Source organism: Oryzias latipes, chromosome 5 (genome assembly GCF_053564925.1).
Source record: "Oryzias latipes strain Hd-rR chromosome 5, Olatipes_Hd-rR_3.1".
NCBI classification, from domain to species: Eukaryota; Metazoa; Chordata; class Actinopteri; order Beloniformes; family Adrianichthyidae; genus Oryzias; species Oryzias latipes.
In genome coordinates, this window is record NC_136241.1 from 29,461,471 (window position 1) to 29,476,608 (window position 15,138).

At 39.6% G+C, this 15,138-nt stretch overlaps 3 protein-coding genes across 8 annotated transcripts in view; 1 reads left to right on the forward strand and 2 right to left on the reverse strand.

Annotated features, from left to right (window-relative positions):
* The window catches only part of sema3fb (sema domain, immunoglobulin domain (Ig), short basic domain, secreted, (semaphorin) 3Fb), a 94,867-nt gene extending 86,310 nt beyond the window's left edge, over positions 1-8,557 (reverse strand). For 2 of the 4 annotated variants that reach the window (XM_078947602.1, XM_078947599.1), the window contains exon 1: positions 8,418-8,557. The gene's annotated coding sequence lies outside the window, so the exon portion shown is untranslated. The remainder of the gene's footprint in view (positions 1-8,417) is intronic. The other 2 variants (XM_078947605.1, XM_078947604.1) reach the window with 1 other exon arrangement.
* Positions 129-9,139, forward strand: tomm34 (translocase of outer mitochondrial membrane 34). 3 transcript variants are annotated; one of them, XM_011475425.4, is made up of 8 exons: positions 129-550; positions 1,912-2,051; positions 3,367-3,466; positions 5,403-5,555; positions 5,740-5,912; positions 6,200-6,347; positions 7,439-7,565; positions 8,478-9,139. In XM_011475425.4, the coding sequence occupies exons 2-8, from the start codon at positions 1,922-1,924 to the stop codon at positions 8,574-8,576; spliced, it is 930 nt and encodes a 309-aa protein (XP_011473727.1). In that variant the 5' UTR covers positions 129-550; positions 1,912-1,921; the 3' UTR covers positions 8,577-9,139. The 3 variants fall into 3 exon arrangements, with proteins under 3 accessions (XP_011473727.1, XP_011473728.1, XP_078803733.1); XM_011475426.4 differs by having other exon boundaries at positions 331-550; positions 1,916-2,051; XM_078947607.1 differs by lacking the exon at positions 129-550 and adding an exon at positions 624-728.
* A 3,915-nt stretch (positions 9,140-13,054) lies between these two features.
* bhlhe40 (basic helix-loop-helix family, member e40) lies at positions 13,055-15,138 on the reverse strand. Its single transcript, NM_001104732.1, has 5 exons — positions 15,032-15,138; positions 14,881-14,944; positions 14,585-14,692; positions 14,153-14,276; positions 13,055-14,015 (listed from the first exon to the last, which is right to left on the reverse strand). The coding sequence occupies exons 1-5, from the start codon at positions 15,097-15,099 to the stop codon at positions 13,093-13,095; spliced, it is 1,287 nt and encodes a 428-aa protein (NP_001098202.1). The 5' UTR covers positions 15,100-15,138; the 3' UTR covers positions 13,055-13,092.

Genomic DNA, 15,138 nt, shown 5'->3' on the forward strand with positions numbered 1-15,138 from the left:
TATTTTAGTTTTTTGTTTATAACGATTATGTACGATAATTTATAGAAAACATTTTTTTCTCTGGTTTGATTATGCCCGGAAGAGGAAAGAATTCACTTCCCTTTATAAACCTTCAAAATAAATGCTGCACACCAGAGGCACAGCATTAGCTTGTCCTACAAAAAACTTACAGTAGTTTGAAATTAAGCATTAAAGTGTGTATATTTACCATTTCTTTTACATTTTGTATTTTTAGTACAATCATTTTACAAAAAAATAATAATCCAAACAATAAAATAAAAAAAAAAATCAAGCCACTTTAAAAAAAAAAAAAAAAACGAAACCTGAGCGAAACCGATACTGTATCTCTCCCTCTCAGCGACTCTACACTGACGGAGAATGTACTAGAGCCGGCTAGTGTTTTCCGCACGCGAACGTACCACGAGGACAACAGCTGTGCTTACAGTTGATTCCTTTCCTCTTTTTGGCTAACATAACACTTGTTCCGACGGTTTGAGTTTTGGTACCCAGGAGAAGAGGACTATCGCTGCTGTCGTTACGCAGGTCGCTGGTAAGACGTTAGCGTAACCGCGTTAGCAGCTAAATAAGGAACTTTAGCTAGCATAACCGAGAGAACATGCTAAGCTCGTCCCCCCGCGCGTCCCTTTTAAAGTCTTATCTTCAAAATGTGTCCCTAAGAGAAGCGGACTGGTCTTTGATTAGCAAAAAGGCAGTCTCCAGACTTTACAGTTGGTATCTGGTTCAGTTAAAACATTTGCGACTTCCTTTTTTATTCAGTGTTTTTGTGTGTCTTGGAGTTAAACAATTCTTAAAAACAAACCTAACGACACTGTTGTCATAAAATTCTGACAATAATTAAACCGTATTAGTAAGTTATACTTTAGAGTTCACAACATTCGGGTTGTTGTTTTTTTTGCTCAACATATTTTTACTTGGATTTTCCTCAAAAATTAGTGAAGTCGTTTATTAAATTAGTCATAATACGTTTAAAAATAAACAAGTTATTTAGCCATAGTTTATCCAGGCCTTTTTTTAAACAGTTTTTAGGCATCCCTTAAATTACTATTAATAACATTGTTGCTTCATTTTATACTAAGTAAAATGCATTTTACAAGCAAATAGATTCATGGACAGTTAGATCACTTTGAATTGAACCAATAGCCCCCCCCCCCCCCCCCCCCAAAAAAAAAACCTGTCCCTTGTCAATAGTTAGATAATAAATACCTTCACTTTATTTGCTTTGTTTCAGGTGATTGTTTTTATTGAACATAATTAAATTGGTAAATAGTTGTTTGCCCTCAACATTTGCATTTTATGACTCAAAACCAAATCAATAAAGTTAACTCTGCCGCCAGTTTAACCCATGTTAACTTATTGGTTCCAGGCAACTTCATATTTTCTTACTTTTAGTAGTTAAACATCCATTGAAGCCGTCTCTGATCTGTCTTTGCCTGTTTATGCTCAAAGGGGTTTTAAAGCAAAAAGTGAACTATTCTGAATATCAGGGAGCCCTGTACTCCAATACTTACTGTAGTTGCTTAATACGTTTTTATCAATATGGTCAAAGCAAAATAGTGTTTTAGGAAGCATCAAAGATGTTTCTTCTTGGATTTGGTGCTCTAGGGGCCATCTTTGAACTCCACTGAGGATCAAGTGATCTGTAGCTGGAGGCTCCCATGAACAGAGAATTAGAAGCTTTTTGTTTAAGTAATTATTGCACAGTTTCTTTAAATCCAATAAACTTCATTTCACTTCTCAAATATCACTGTGTTCATCTGCTATGATATATTTAACTGAAATTGATGATCCGAACAACCAATGATTTATGAAGAAATATCTTGAAAATGATCAGGGGAGCCCAAACTTTCTCATTCCACTGTACGTTTTCTATTTTTGTCTTTTCTTGCAAAGACAGGAAGTCATGCCTCAGCAACGGAAGACAAAGTCCTGGACTGAGCTGAAGCAAGCGGGGAACGAGTGCTTCAAGACCGGCCAGTATGGAGAGGCTGTCAATCTCTACAGCCAGGCCATCAAGGTGCTGGAAAAGTCCAGTAAGTTCTCTCATTACATTCACAGGTTCCTCCCTCTGACATGCTATGATCACTGTCATGCCACTGTAATAGTGGCTTTTAGGACATTTTAGACATATACTTCTCCTTCAGTCATCAACTGACTGAAATGTCAAACGTATCACCCGCCCCTCTGCATTGTGAAGCTTTTTTCAGATCATTTAATGGTAGACTTTCACTTCAGCAATTTGTGTCAGTATGTCTTTTTATGCAACACATTAACTAGTTTTCATTTGTGTGGCTGTTTTTGGCTTATTTCCAGTTTTTTTTCCCCAGCATCTTTAGCTGACCGATCTTAGCGGTAAGCAGCAATATTAACAACACAATGACTAAACATCTGTCGGTCCGCTTGCAGATAAAGATTTTGTATTAACACAACTGCTTAGATGAGCGCTAATAAAGAAAGCCAGACTATAAATCAAATATTGTCTAAAAAACTGAAAGTCATGTGAAACTGATTGTAATTTCTGCTCTTCAGATTCTTTTAAGATCTTATTTTGTTTGTCTTGCATGTATACACGTAAGAGTTATTGGCCAACAAAGTTTGCATTATCAGAAAGAATGCAAGCCGGGGAAGCCTGAACCATCCAACGCAAAGCGGAGGACGATTGCTTCTTTAAAGTGCGTTAATTCTGATAATCCACACTTTGAAGGCCATTAACCCTCTTATACCATCTTCACGTACAAAATAAATACATATTCAATCAGTTGTAAGTACTTTAGTCTCGTTATTTTTCAGCTTGGATTGCTCAGTTCACCAAAAACTGACTATTTGTTACATACAGGCACCGTGACAACGTGCCACTCTGACCTCTGATCTCGACTGCAGATATATATATATATATATATATATATATATATATATATATATATATATATATATATATATATATATATATATATATATATATATATATATATATATATATATATATATATATATATATATGCTGGTCGTCACGATGGGTTAAATAAAGCATCAGTTCAGAGAGAAGCTTCACCTTTTACAGCTTGTTTTTGTCCAGATGCTGAAGCAAAAGTTATTTTTTAAGAAGCCAGCACAGTGATACAGAACATTTAAGCTATGTGACCGGAACTTCTTTTTTGGGCGTGCATTATCACTTTTTAATGCACACCCAGCAGCCAATCAGAATTGAGATTCACCCGGACCATAGTATAAAACACTTCATAAATTAGCCTCTGCTGAAATTAAATGCATTCTTGAGGATGTGGCTGGACAGCTGCATAGTTCAAACTTGAAGTTCTGATTCCACAAAAATCTCTTTTCTACTTCAAGGAGAAGAGTACTCTGCAGATTTGGCCATTGTGTACTCGAACCGTGCAGCGAGCTACCTGAAGGATGGGAACTGCACTGCATGCGTGAAGGACTGCGATATGTGAGTCATGTTGGCCAAATTACCACAGGATTTATTACGTTTGTTTACTTTCATCTTTTTTTTTTAAATTTAGATTACTTAGATTTATTGGTGAGATTAAACAATCTTCTCAAAAACAGCCGTTTGCCGCTGAACTGTAGTAACAGTTTTTTTTCCAATAAGATAATGTTTGTCACACCTGGTGCGCCCACGTTTGGTGCTCTGGGCCTGGGGGTTGGGGGTCTCTGGGGTGGGGGGTGCTGGGGATGAGTTGTGCCTGTGTTGCTTAGATGCTGACACCCCGGCCAACAGGAGGACAGGGCGGACGGCGCCTTCTGGGTTCTCTTTTCTTAAGCTCTGTTATTTCTCTTTTACTTGTGCTTGTTTTTGTGTGTTTTATTTTGAGGGGCTTATTTATTATTTTACTTCATGTGTGGGGTTTGTTTTTATTGTATTCTTGTTTGTTTTTTATGGAAAGCACCTTGAGCTGTCTGTGTGACATGAAGGGTGCTTTATAAATAAAATTAATTTAATTTGAATTTGGTTACAGTGATCAATTTTGTCTAAAACAACAACATCACGGTTTATTATCTGTGGTGCTACTGTAGCCATAATGTTTGTTTATTACAGCTATTTTTTTTCTTTTATTTCACTTAAAAATATGAAGTTGAGCCTGAAAAAAATGTAGATTTTAATGCTGAATATTGAAATATTTAACTAAGTAAAATCAAATGGTAAATTGTGTATATTTATATAACTTTACAGTTATATCACTCACACATTCCTGATGGTGGCAGAGCCGCCAATCAAGGCACTAACCAGGTTACTTTAACACATGGGCTGGCAGAGCGGGAACTAAACCTAAGACCTTCCAATCAGAGGTTTATTGCTCCATCTCCCTACAAAAAAAAGATTTTCTATCCTTAGAACATTTTTATTTAAAACAACTTACTAAAAAATTGATCTAAACAAAAACCTTAGATTTTATAGGACATTTCATTCATTTATAGGAGATTTCATTCAGACTGGACACAGGTCATTTTCCCAGATAATCCGGAACAAATATTCAGTCTGAATGCATCCAAGTGGACCCTGGTCCTGGACCAGAAACCGCTCTCTGCCCCATCTTTGGAGGTGATCTTGGTTCGATTCCAATCGGACTGAGCTTCGGTTCGGCTTGAGTGTCTGCAGTCTGAACGTGGTCCGTCCTCTGAGCGGAACAACTGGACCAAAACGGCCACCGTAGCCGGTGGTCGTGTGATGTAATCAAATTAGGAAGTTAGCAACGCATGAGCAACGGACAAATGTAAAGCATCGATTGTCGGGTTATCAAACAGATAAGATAAAAAATAAAAAGAGTCCGGCTGTTTGAATGTTTATTTTAACGCAGCTGAAAAAGCTTTTTAGACGCTTTTTTGTGTCTTAATTCTTAGAAATCGCCTGGCGCTCCTGTGACATCATCCTGAAAGCTACCTTGTAGTTTCCCTAACATGATCGGATGAATTCAGGCTTTAAAACAACTTACAACTTTTAACGTGACACACATTTCTTCTCACTGTTTTCCCGACAATCTATGTATCATAAACACTTATCAGCGAGGGCCCGTCTCCTTGCCAGCCTTGCAGCCGGCCTCCGCCGTACCAAAGTAACAAGTAAAAAGTGTTGTTCAGAACTGGTAATCGACATGTAAAGTTTAAATTATTAAAACAATGATTCTAAAGCGCGTCCGTCTTTCTCTTGTCATTTTGGCCTTTGTAGTTCCTGGCGAGGAGAGACCTTTGACTGAAGAGATCTTTAGTCACGTGGTTTTGTTAACAAGTTTTTGGTCCAGAACAGGAAAGTCTGCTTGATGGCAGTCTGAACACAGACCAAACGCACGCTTTGGGATTTGGTCCGGAACAAATGATTTTTCCAGTCTGAATACAGGCTTTGATTGTCAAATGTAATCTTCCTTCAGGTCTCTGGAGTTGTCCCCCTTCAATGTGAAGTCTCTGCTTCGCCGCGCTGCTGCATATGAAGCTGTTGAACAATACAGAAACGCCTACGTCGACTACAGAACCGTCCTGCAGATTGACTGCAACGTAACAGCCGCTCAAGATGGCACTCATAGGTATGAAAGCCGCTCTGGAAAAGTCATTCATTGGCAGTCGCATGTTTGAGGCAGACAAATTATTTTTAGTGATGACTCAAATGAGAATTTCTAAAAGATGTTTTTTAGTTCCAGTGGGACTGAACGTCCTGCAATGTCTTGCTGACACATCACTTCTCCAGGTCTAAATGCAGCTGTTTTTCAGAATGACTAAGGCCCTGACTGAGGCAGACGGGCCGTCCTGGAGAGAAAAGCTTCCTCCCATCCCGTCCGTTCCTGTATCTGTGAGGGAGAAATTTGCCAGACAGTCTGCTGCCAATGTGAAGCAGCACATCTCTGCAGCAAACCAGAACGGCATCAAGCAAACAAACAAACCAGGCACGCACTTGTTTTGTTTACCCTGAAGAAGACTTGAGTTTGAAAAATATGGATTGAAACATCAGAATTGATGGAAAACTGAATGTTTTCCATACTTGCTTCATCTGTATGTGTGGTTGTGAACCCTTTCTTTGCTGCATTTGTCCATTTGAAATCAGTTATAAACTGCGGACAGACATATGTGACATGTTTGTTTTTGCTGTGCGTTTATTCAAGCGAATTCTGTCCTGGAAATGAAGCTGACTGACGTTCATCTGTATGATTGCTTCCGTGTTTTTCCTCTTTAGCTCTCAGCAGTGAAGACATAAAGAAAGGCCAGAATTTCAAAGAAGAAGGTAATGCTCTGGTGAAGAAAGGAGACTATAGAAAGGCCATTGACAAATACACTCAGAGCCTTCAGCATAACCCCACTGAGGTCACAACTTACACCAACCGGTGAGTCGCGTCCTCTTTATTGTCTTGTTACTGTGTCAGACGTTTTGTTTAAATGAGAAAAGCTGTTTAAAACATCAGCATTTATGCCATCATTAGCTTTCTGTAAACTGCTCCTAGTATACTGTGCTAGAAATGATTATACTTGTTTTTTTGTAAAACGTACACATTTTTATTCACTTTAATCTGATACTGATTTGACTCCTATTCATATAAAAATATATATATGATCATTCAAAGCGTGCTAACAGTAGAGGTGTAGGGGGAAACTCTATTAGCATGAAATCTATATTAATGGGCAATATTTGCTGTTCAAATCGTGTCTTGTTCCGTTCCTACTGTTGTCCTTTTGCACATCTAAAACGTGATTAAAGTAGTTGTTAGTTAAATAAAATACTCCTCACAGTTGACAACTTTACTTTAAATTATATTCCTATTTTGTAAAAAGCTCTGAACCACCCATAATTTCATAGAACAATCTATTTTTATAGTATCAGAAATTAAAGGGGATGAGCTCCATTCCATAACCAGGGAGAAAAAAACTACATCTACACAGAAAATATACTTTTCAGCAAGCTTACAACATTTGGTAATGACTTATAATATAAAGGCAACAATAACTGAATTGTCCTCACTATAAGTTATTACAATCACCTTTCCTCCAACTTTTTCTGTCTTCACGTCTGACTGATGCTGACTTAAAAGTCCAGTTACTGATTACTGCACTTCAGAAGTTTCTCTAACTTTTTTACTCACATTTAAACATTTTTTGATGCTGTTTTGACTTTGAAAAATGCATTTACACTTTAAATGCTTAAACAAATAAAGCCTGTTTTCCATCGACTCCCATGTTAGATTTCACTGTAGCTCATTTAGTCAGTTAAATTTGTTCGGAGCATGAAATCAACCCAATTCAGCACAGGGCCTGGCTTGAATGTGCTTTTCTATATATTCTATTTAATGCTTTTTCAAAAAAATATGTGCAACTTCAAGTGACTAATGTTCTTTTTTTAACCATAACCGAACTAAAAAATCCAGCATTTTCCGTCCAAAGTTTTTGTTTCTTGTTTGTAAAGTGTGTTTGCGTGTTTCAGCGCCCTGTGCTACCTGTCAGTGAAGCAGTTTCAAGAAGCCATCAGCGACTGTGACAAAGCTCTGATGATTGACAGCGGCAACATCAAGGCTCTATACAGGAGAGCGCAGGCTCACAAGGAGCTCAAGGTGAGAAAACACAAATCTTGATTCTTCTCTTCAAATACTATTTTTTTTTTGTCTGGTTTCATCTTTTCAGTCACATTGAACTCTCAGAAAAGAGACAAATATAAAGACGTTTGTTATAAAAATGTGGGCCTTCGTTTCAACTCATTTCATTTTCATTTTCAAAAACATAGAATTAGAAGAATGGAGTACAGTCGTTTGGTTAACAATCCAAATAATTTAAAAATTACTGCAGAGTTGGAGAAAACAAACCGAATGTTTTACATGCATTTCAAAACGGTTAAGAAACTGCTTCTTGTCTGTCAAAAAAATAAAAATCAATGAGTTGGTGATTATTTTAAAAACACAGATCCTTCATTAAATAATGGAAAGATTAAACTTCACAAGGAAGTTGTATTTACCTGGAACCCAAATCTTTAGTTTTTGACCCTCCTTCATTTTAGTTCCACAGGTCGGGTCTGCAGGACGACCTGATCTAGCAGGAGGCCTAAACTTTCTCCATGTACATCAAGGCTTTTAGAAAAACCTTTTTTGAACCTTTTAAGTGTCATGCAAGTCATCAATCTTAGATCATCTGATAGTTTTTTTATGTTGAAGGAGTCAGGGTTTGCTTCTTCAGGACAGCAAACCCCAAACGGCAGGATGGCTTTAAATAAAACGTCCAGCCTTGGATTGTCTGGACTCCAGGCTTCATTTAGAGGAGACAATAATCCATCAGGTCACTTATTTTGCCACATGCACTGTGAATATTCACGCGTTTAGGTTTTTTTTAAGCTTCATTCACACACAAACTCTGGAGTCTCCTCCCTGATGATCCTGGGGCTGATTGAATGCGCTTCATATTCAGTATCTTACCGCTCAAATAAATCTTGCTTTCATTTTATTCTGCCAATCGTCGTCTTTCCCATCTTGCAGAACATCAAGGCATGTGTGGAAGATCTGCAGTGTCTGCTGAAGGTGGAATCAAATAACACAGCAGCCCTGAAACTGCTGCAGGAAGTGCAGAAGAAGTGAGGACTGCAGGGCTCCTCCAGATCCAAGATCCAACTCACTGCAATACAGAAACGGATTTCTTTAAAAGCTGTATTTGACCTTTGACCTTTACATGAACATCACATGGATATTTCTGGTAAACCTTGGTGATAAGTATGTCAGCAAAGACATGAAGCCGCAGCTTTTTGCTGCTTTTGATGAGCCTTTCCTCGTCTGTCCAATTGATGAATGTTTTTCATCCTCAAAGAGTCATTTCTGCTAAAAGAGGATTCCTAACAGCTCAGTCACTGTTTGCTAAATGCACAATGTTTGCACGTCAACCTGTATCCCTTTTAGTCAAATACTTTTACAGACGTTTTTCTGATTTGACTTAAGATCATGACATTTGTTGATCTTGAGATTTCTATCCATTTGGGTTCAGCTATTGCATCGCAAGAGATAATACGGATGCTATGCTTTCATTTCATGCTTTCATGCTGTTTATTATTCAGTTTTTGTTGTTTTTTGACTTTAAACGTGTTTTGTTGATGCTTGTGCAGAGTTGTCACTACTGAGGATTTACAAATAAAAGCTGTTGCTGCTAATGTTCGGCTGTTTCGTGTTATCAGAAGCAAAGGAACTGCACAGACGAGCAAAAAATATATCATTTTTTAGTCACCAATTCTGTAAGTTTCCCACTAAAAGAAGAATTTAAGAGGTCTGTTATGTTCAGCATTGAAACACTTCAACTGGGAGAGACCGAATGTGAACAGAGAATCCAGGTAATCACACCATTTGATTTTTAAAGAATTGATTTGCATAATGGTGCAGAAACTATTAAGCTCAGTGGTCTGTTTGCAACCTTAGGCCCCGGAGCCACATCTGGCCCTTTGACCCTCCATTGTGGCTCTCTAGTTGAAGAAAAATAAGAAAGGTTTTTCTAAGTTTAAATGGTATTTTACGGACTAAGGCACATCAAGCCTAACTAAACAGTCAAACTTTAGTCGAGTCATTCACAAACAGTTGAAGCCATTCTGCAAGGCACCTGACTACAGTACCCATAATGCTCCAGCAATCCCTCAAGTGGTGCAGCTTTGTAATTTACCAAAGTCGTACCAAAATATTTGGTCAGATTTTGGCAGTACAGTGTGTCACAGAACATTAGAGACCAGAGAACACAACTGGAGTTCACACATGAGGTGTGCCGGATTATAAAAAAGGATTCCCTTTGTTAAAAAAAAGGTAAAGATTATAAACATCTTTTAGTATGAAAAAGTATTGTATGGGTCACTCAGTTCTGATAAAGGATTTTCTAGTAGACATGCACCTACAGCTTTACAACAAATTGTGCCGTTTTCTTTTCCCTGTTGACGTCACACTTCTACAGCATCTGCTGCATTGAGGTGATCTCATGTGACACAAAAGTAAAACCATTTCAAATTTTGGAAAGAAAAAAAAGCCATTTTCTCTTCATGTTTTATTTATACCAAAAAACCTTAAGTTTGTTAATATTTATCATAATAGTAACAACATATATTTATGTTATTTGTATTTGTGCAAATTAGTGTCTTACTCAGGTGAAGTAAGGCTTTGTGACTCCTGCTGGGTTGTAGTCAACATTGAGAGGAGAGGAAAGAGAAGAGAAGAGAAGAGAAGATATTAAATTAAAAAAAAATCAACCTGGACAGATCCTTAGGCTTTAAAGAATTCTGTCCCTCACTGACCTTAAAATTCTTTAAGAAGTTTCTTCTTTCTTCCACTCATTAACAATAGTAATATCACCTGTTATCTGTATTGAAGACACCTGTCCACACCAGGTGGAACCCTCCTGCAGGCCTGCAAGTCAGAAAAAACCCACATTATGCACATCAAATACGTTTAATCATCATTCTCTTGGTTCATGTCAGCAATTATGTTCATAAACTTTTTATGCAAAGCACTTTGATTGACCTCTTTTGTAAAAGTGCTGTATAAATAAAGCTTGATTTGATTTGATTTATGTTACATTGGGGTCTTCAGGCATGCTGAGATGCAGATGAAGAAGAAGAAGCGGATGACTTTAAAGTGCATTCATGGTTAAAGTTTCTGTTTCTGAAGAGACCAAAATGCTGCTTTGGATTTCCTCTGCAAACAGAAATGTCATAAATTCAGCATTTTAAGTGTCATGTTCCTACTTTAATCCTCCTGTGTGTTCAGACACAGGATTTCTACTCAATGTCAGTGTTCTGAAGCAAACCTCATTTCCAGGCCTGGAGGTCTTTCTCTCACAGTCAAACACTGCAGCTGGAACCTCGTCTGTGGGAACTCAGTATTTTCCAGCCACCCCCCCTTGACCCAAAACATCAAATTTTTTTCAATAAATAAATAAATTAATAAATAGATAAATAAGAGACTTCCACCAGAAGTACTTGAAATATTTCACTCTCAATTCTGTTTTTGTGAGTGTTTCCAGCAAAAGGAAACCTTGAGCCAAAGAATAAAGCTCTTCACCTCAAGGAGAAGACGTTTCCTCAAAGAAACATGTTTTTTATTTTTAATCAGAATAAAAATAATCTACACATTTTCCTAAAGAAACTGCAATCATTAGACAAGTAAAAAAAAAAAAACAACCTGCAAAGCCAAAGTGTTCTTTACATTTTGCCCAGGATGTTCATTAATCTCCAATATTTTATGCCACAAGGGAAATAAGTGCTTTCAGGGCTATTTCACAGATGAAAAGACAAAATAGAACTACTTTACATTTAACCCTTGTGCTATCTTAGATGACCCACCCTTACATTGACGTGTTCTCCCTACCATGACAAAGGTGGATAAAGGTGGAAAGATTTCATGTTATCCATGGACACCAGTGAAGTTCACAAATCATTGAAGAAAAAAGGTTCAGCGCACTGTCTAGTGGGTCTAGATGACCCAACTCCCAATGTTAAAGTGCCTAGTGCACAAGGGTTACATGAATTTTCCAGGACAAAAAAAATGAAAACAAGATTTAAAGAACGTGTGAGAAAAGAATTGCAGAGCAGAATTCCCTTTTTATGGAAAAGTTTCAGCTTTGAGCTAAAATTGGGAAAGTTAGAATGTGTTGAGTTTTTGCAGGGTTGACACTGACTCCTAATATCATAATAACTTGTAGATGAAAAACTGATTAATCAACTCAACATGTGTGTCAATGTCTTCTAATTGCTACTGCAGAGCTTTTGAATTTCTCTGATGAGGTCTCATGAATGTAATGAAGGTAATTGTGATTTTTTTCAAGCAAATATAGATTTTTTTAATCAAGCACAATGACAGCTGTGTATTTCATTGGTTTGTCTCTGAATTTGATTTTTAGTTTGCTTCTTTGCTCTGATGCAACCACTAGGGGGCACAATTCAGTGCTTTCCTGTGCTCGTCCCGTAAATGCAGAGGGTTGTCAGTTAAGGGAATCAGAAACTAACATTCTGCTTCATCAAATACATCTGCTTTAATACATTTTAGACCTGTTGAGATTCTGTGTATATTTGCTTATTTGAATGTTTTCTTCCAATCTCCTCAGTGATCCCACATAGTTAAAGCAAATTTCCACAGGAAAAATACTTTATTAATACACGTGTATAATAACATTTATAGACAAAATATGTACATCAAACATCTTTCTTTAGGTCCCAAAATATAAAATCTTTAGTACCTCTTTCTATAGAAAACTAGTCTTCTGTTAAAACTTACATTCACGTCTTCCCTCCCTTCAGCTTTACCTCCAGTATTCATACATTGTACGGAGAATAAACAACTGAGATTCATCAGCGTTTCACAAGAAAAGGCAACAGCAAGAACAAACACCGGGTTTGACTTGAGCAAAAACAGATGTGGTGTATGCAGACCGGGTCAGAATGTACACAGTTTGAGCACGCTTCATCATCACCCACACTCCCAGGCCACAGAGTGCAAGAACACGTATCAAAAATAAAAATGTACATTACATTTATGGACAATAATTACACAAACCTATTTGTCAAAACGAAAAGAGGTGTCATTCACTTTGGCCGTGCGGCGGCCTATCCCTTCATCCACTGTGGCTGCCCCCCACCCCCACCACCGCCTGTGCACAGCCAGGCTATGTTTGGTCACAAGGATGTCGTCGATGATGAGGATGCAGGCCACAGACTTTGGGCGACTTGTCAGACATTTGGTAGAGTCTCTGGAGGGGTGTTGTCTTTGTCACGATAAGCTACAGTGAGATGCATCAGTGTCATATGCGTTTACTCTTCAACAGCAGCAGCTAAAAACATTTCTTACTTTACATTCAACCGATGTGTTTGTGTGTGCAGGACAGGCCGAGTGTACAGGATACATCTGCGACGAGGAAAAACCACTGAACTTTGAACATTCAAGCAGAGCTCTGGAGTCCTCCATGGACCCCGCTCTCTCCTAAACATTTCTACAAGTCCTCCTGTTGTCTGTGGGACCTCCAAGTAGGAGGAACAGAGGAGTTCGATGATTATGCTTTGTGGAACAGCTCAGTTCTTCTCTTCAGCTACAGACTCTGCCTCTGGCTAATGGTAGGGATTGCCTCTCCTCCGTCTCATTCTTTGGTTTCCAGGTTTAGGGGGGGTACCTGCTTTAGTGCTTGAAGGAGAGCAGGGGAATCCATGGGGGTCTGAGATATGGCTGGGGCTGGAGATCCGCCCCTGGGGGATAACACTAGCTGAGGTGGAGACGGTCTCTCGCTGGGCATGGTGGGTGAAGAGCCCCCCATGCCTGGGTAGAGCATAGGCACGGCTCCGGGGTACCAGCACTTCTCCAGCATGGGCAGGTAGGCTGCAGCAGAGGGTGGAATGAGGTAGAACGGCATGCACAGAGGGTGCGGTGGGGGAGGTGGATGGTTGGGCGAAACACTCATGTAGCTACTGTAACCGCTCGATGATGACGAGGTGGAGGACTCGCCGCCCGAGAGCAGCTCGTCCTCAGACGACTCGATGCGCGGCTGCTTGTGGCATGGCTCATCGTCCTCCTGCTTGATGCTGGAGTTCTGCCGATCCGCATGAGACCGCTTCTGCTGGTTCTCCTGACCGTAATACTCTTGATGTCCCTGCTGCACCCTGGATTCCGGTTTCTCCAGCTCACCCCCGTAGCCACTGTCTGTATCTGTATCGCTGCCGCTCTGCTCCCCGCTTGGCGGAGCATACGCCCTCTGGATGACTGGAACACAGTTCTTCCCGTAGCCCTCGCTGGGCTTAGGTGGTAAGTTGTCAGGTTTCTCCTTGTGAAGATCGTGTGGATGGTAGGCAGGGGCCTCCGAGGGCCTGGGGCTGAGAGGAGTGCGAGGTCGGACTGGACCCTGCAGCACCTCTGCAGCCACTTTGTGAAGGTGACTGATTACATGGGAGGGTGTAAAATCTCCACTTGACTCGTGAGCGGCCAGATAGTGAAGGATCTCCTTGGCACACATGTGAAAGCCAGAACGAAACATCTCCTCTGACTTCTCTTGGTTGACAGGAGGTTGCTCTATAAAACAACAAGAAACCACAAAGTCAGAAATGTTTCCTGGCTGCATAGATCTTTTGTCTGCCTCCATCCAATATGCTGACTCTTTTGCTTGCAGCTCTACAAACTGGATGAATTTGACTAATCAGACTGCTCACCGATCTGCATGCCGCTTTGCAGAGCGAGGATCTTCTGCTGCTGCTGCTCCAGAAGAGAGGTGAGGGTTTTCACATGCTTCAGCGTAAGCTCTAAGACCACAGCCTTCTCCAGATGGCCCAGAGTCTGAAGGAGACACACAGTCAGCACATCCAAAGCCCTTATATAATGTGCACAGACTGAGCTGTTGTGCTCATATGCAAACTGTAACAAGCCGATTGTATAGAAAATCCTATAGAAGGAGTACGTTTTTATATAATTACATGTTTTCCTGGGTTATTAAAGAACATTTGAAATAATTTATATTTTAAATGCAACTTGCTGACGCATTCTACACAAGTGCAATGCTACAAAGGAGCCACTAGATGGCGCATTCTACTAAGTGCTGGTAAACCCAACATTCCCTCCTCTAGGAGGAAAAAGAAATGACTTACAGTGAGTTTCAGGTGTTCAGGTAATAAATCTTTCAGCTGGGCTATGCATTCGTTTATCCGGTCACGCCTTTTCTTCTCGATGAGTCTGTGGGGCAGCTTGTAGGTGTCCTGCAACCATAAACAGAGACGTTGCGTAAAAGTCTTGGTCACAGGCGTTTGCGCCCATAGGGAGGAATCAAGCTGTTATGTCACAGCAAGAATTGGGTCAACCATTTATGGGAAGTACGCCCACACTGAGCTCTCCTTGTGGATGACATGCACAAGTAGAATTTATCAGGAAATTAAAACAACCTTACCTTGGTTTCTTCACCTCTCTTCATTCCGCGCCTCGGTTTATAAACGTACATTGGAAAATCGATGCTGGAAGACAAAAAACATGATATTAAAAATATATATAAATGTATTATGACAAAGACAAAAGTGTCATCTTTTGCCTCCAAAACTCACCTCTGCATGTCGGACAGATCCGTCTGGAGTTTGGACAGAGGCGGCTGCGCGCCTGGAATGCGCTCCATAATCTGCGCTCCAGAAACAGCGTCAAAGTCAGAGCCCGT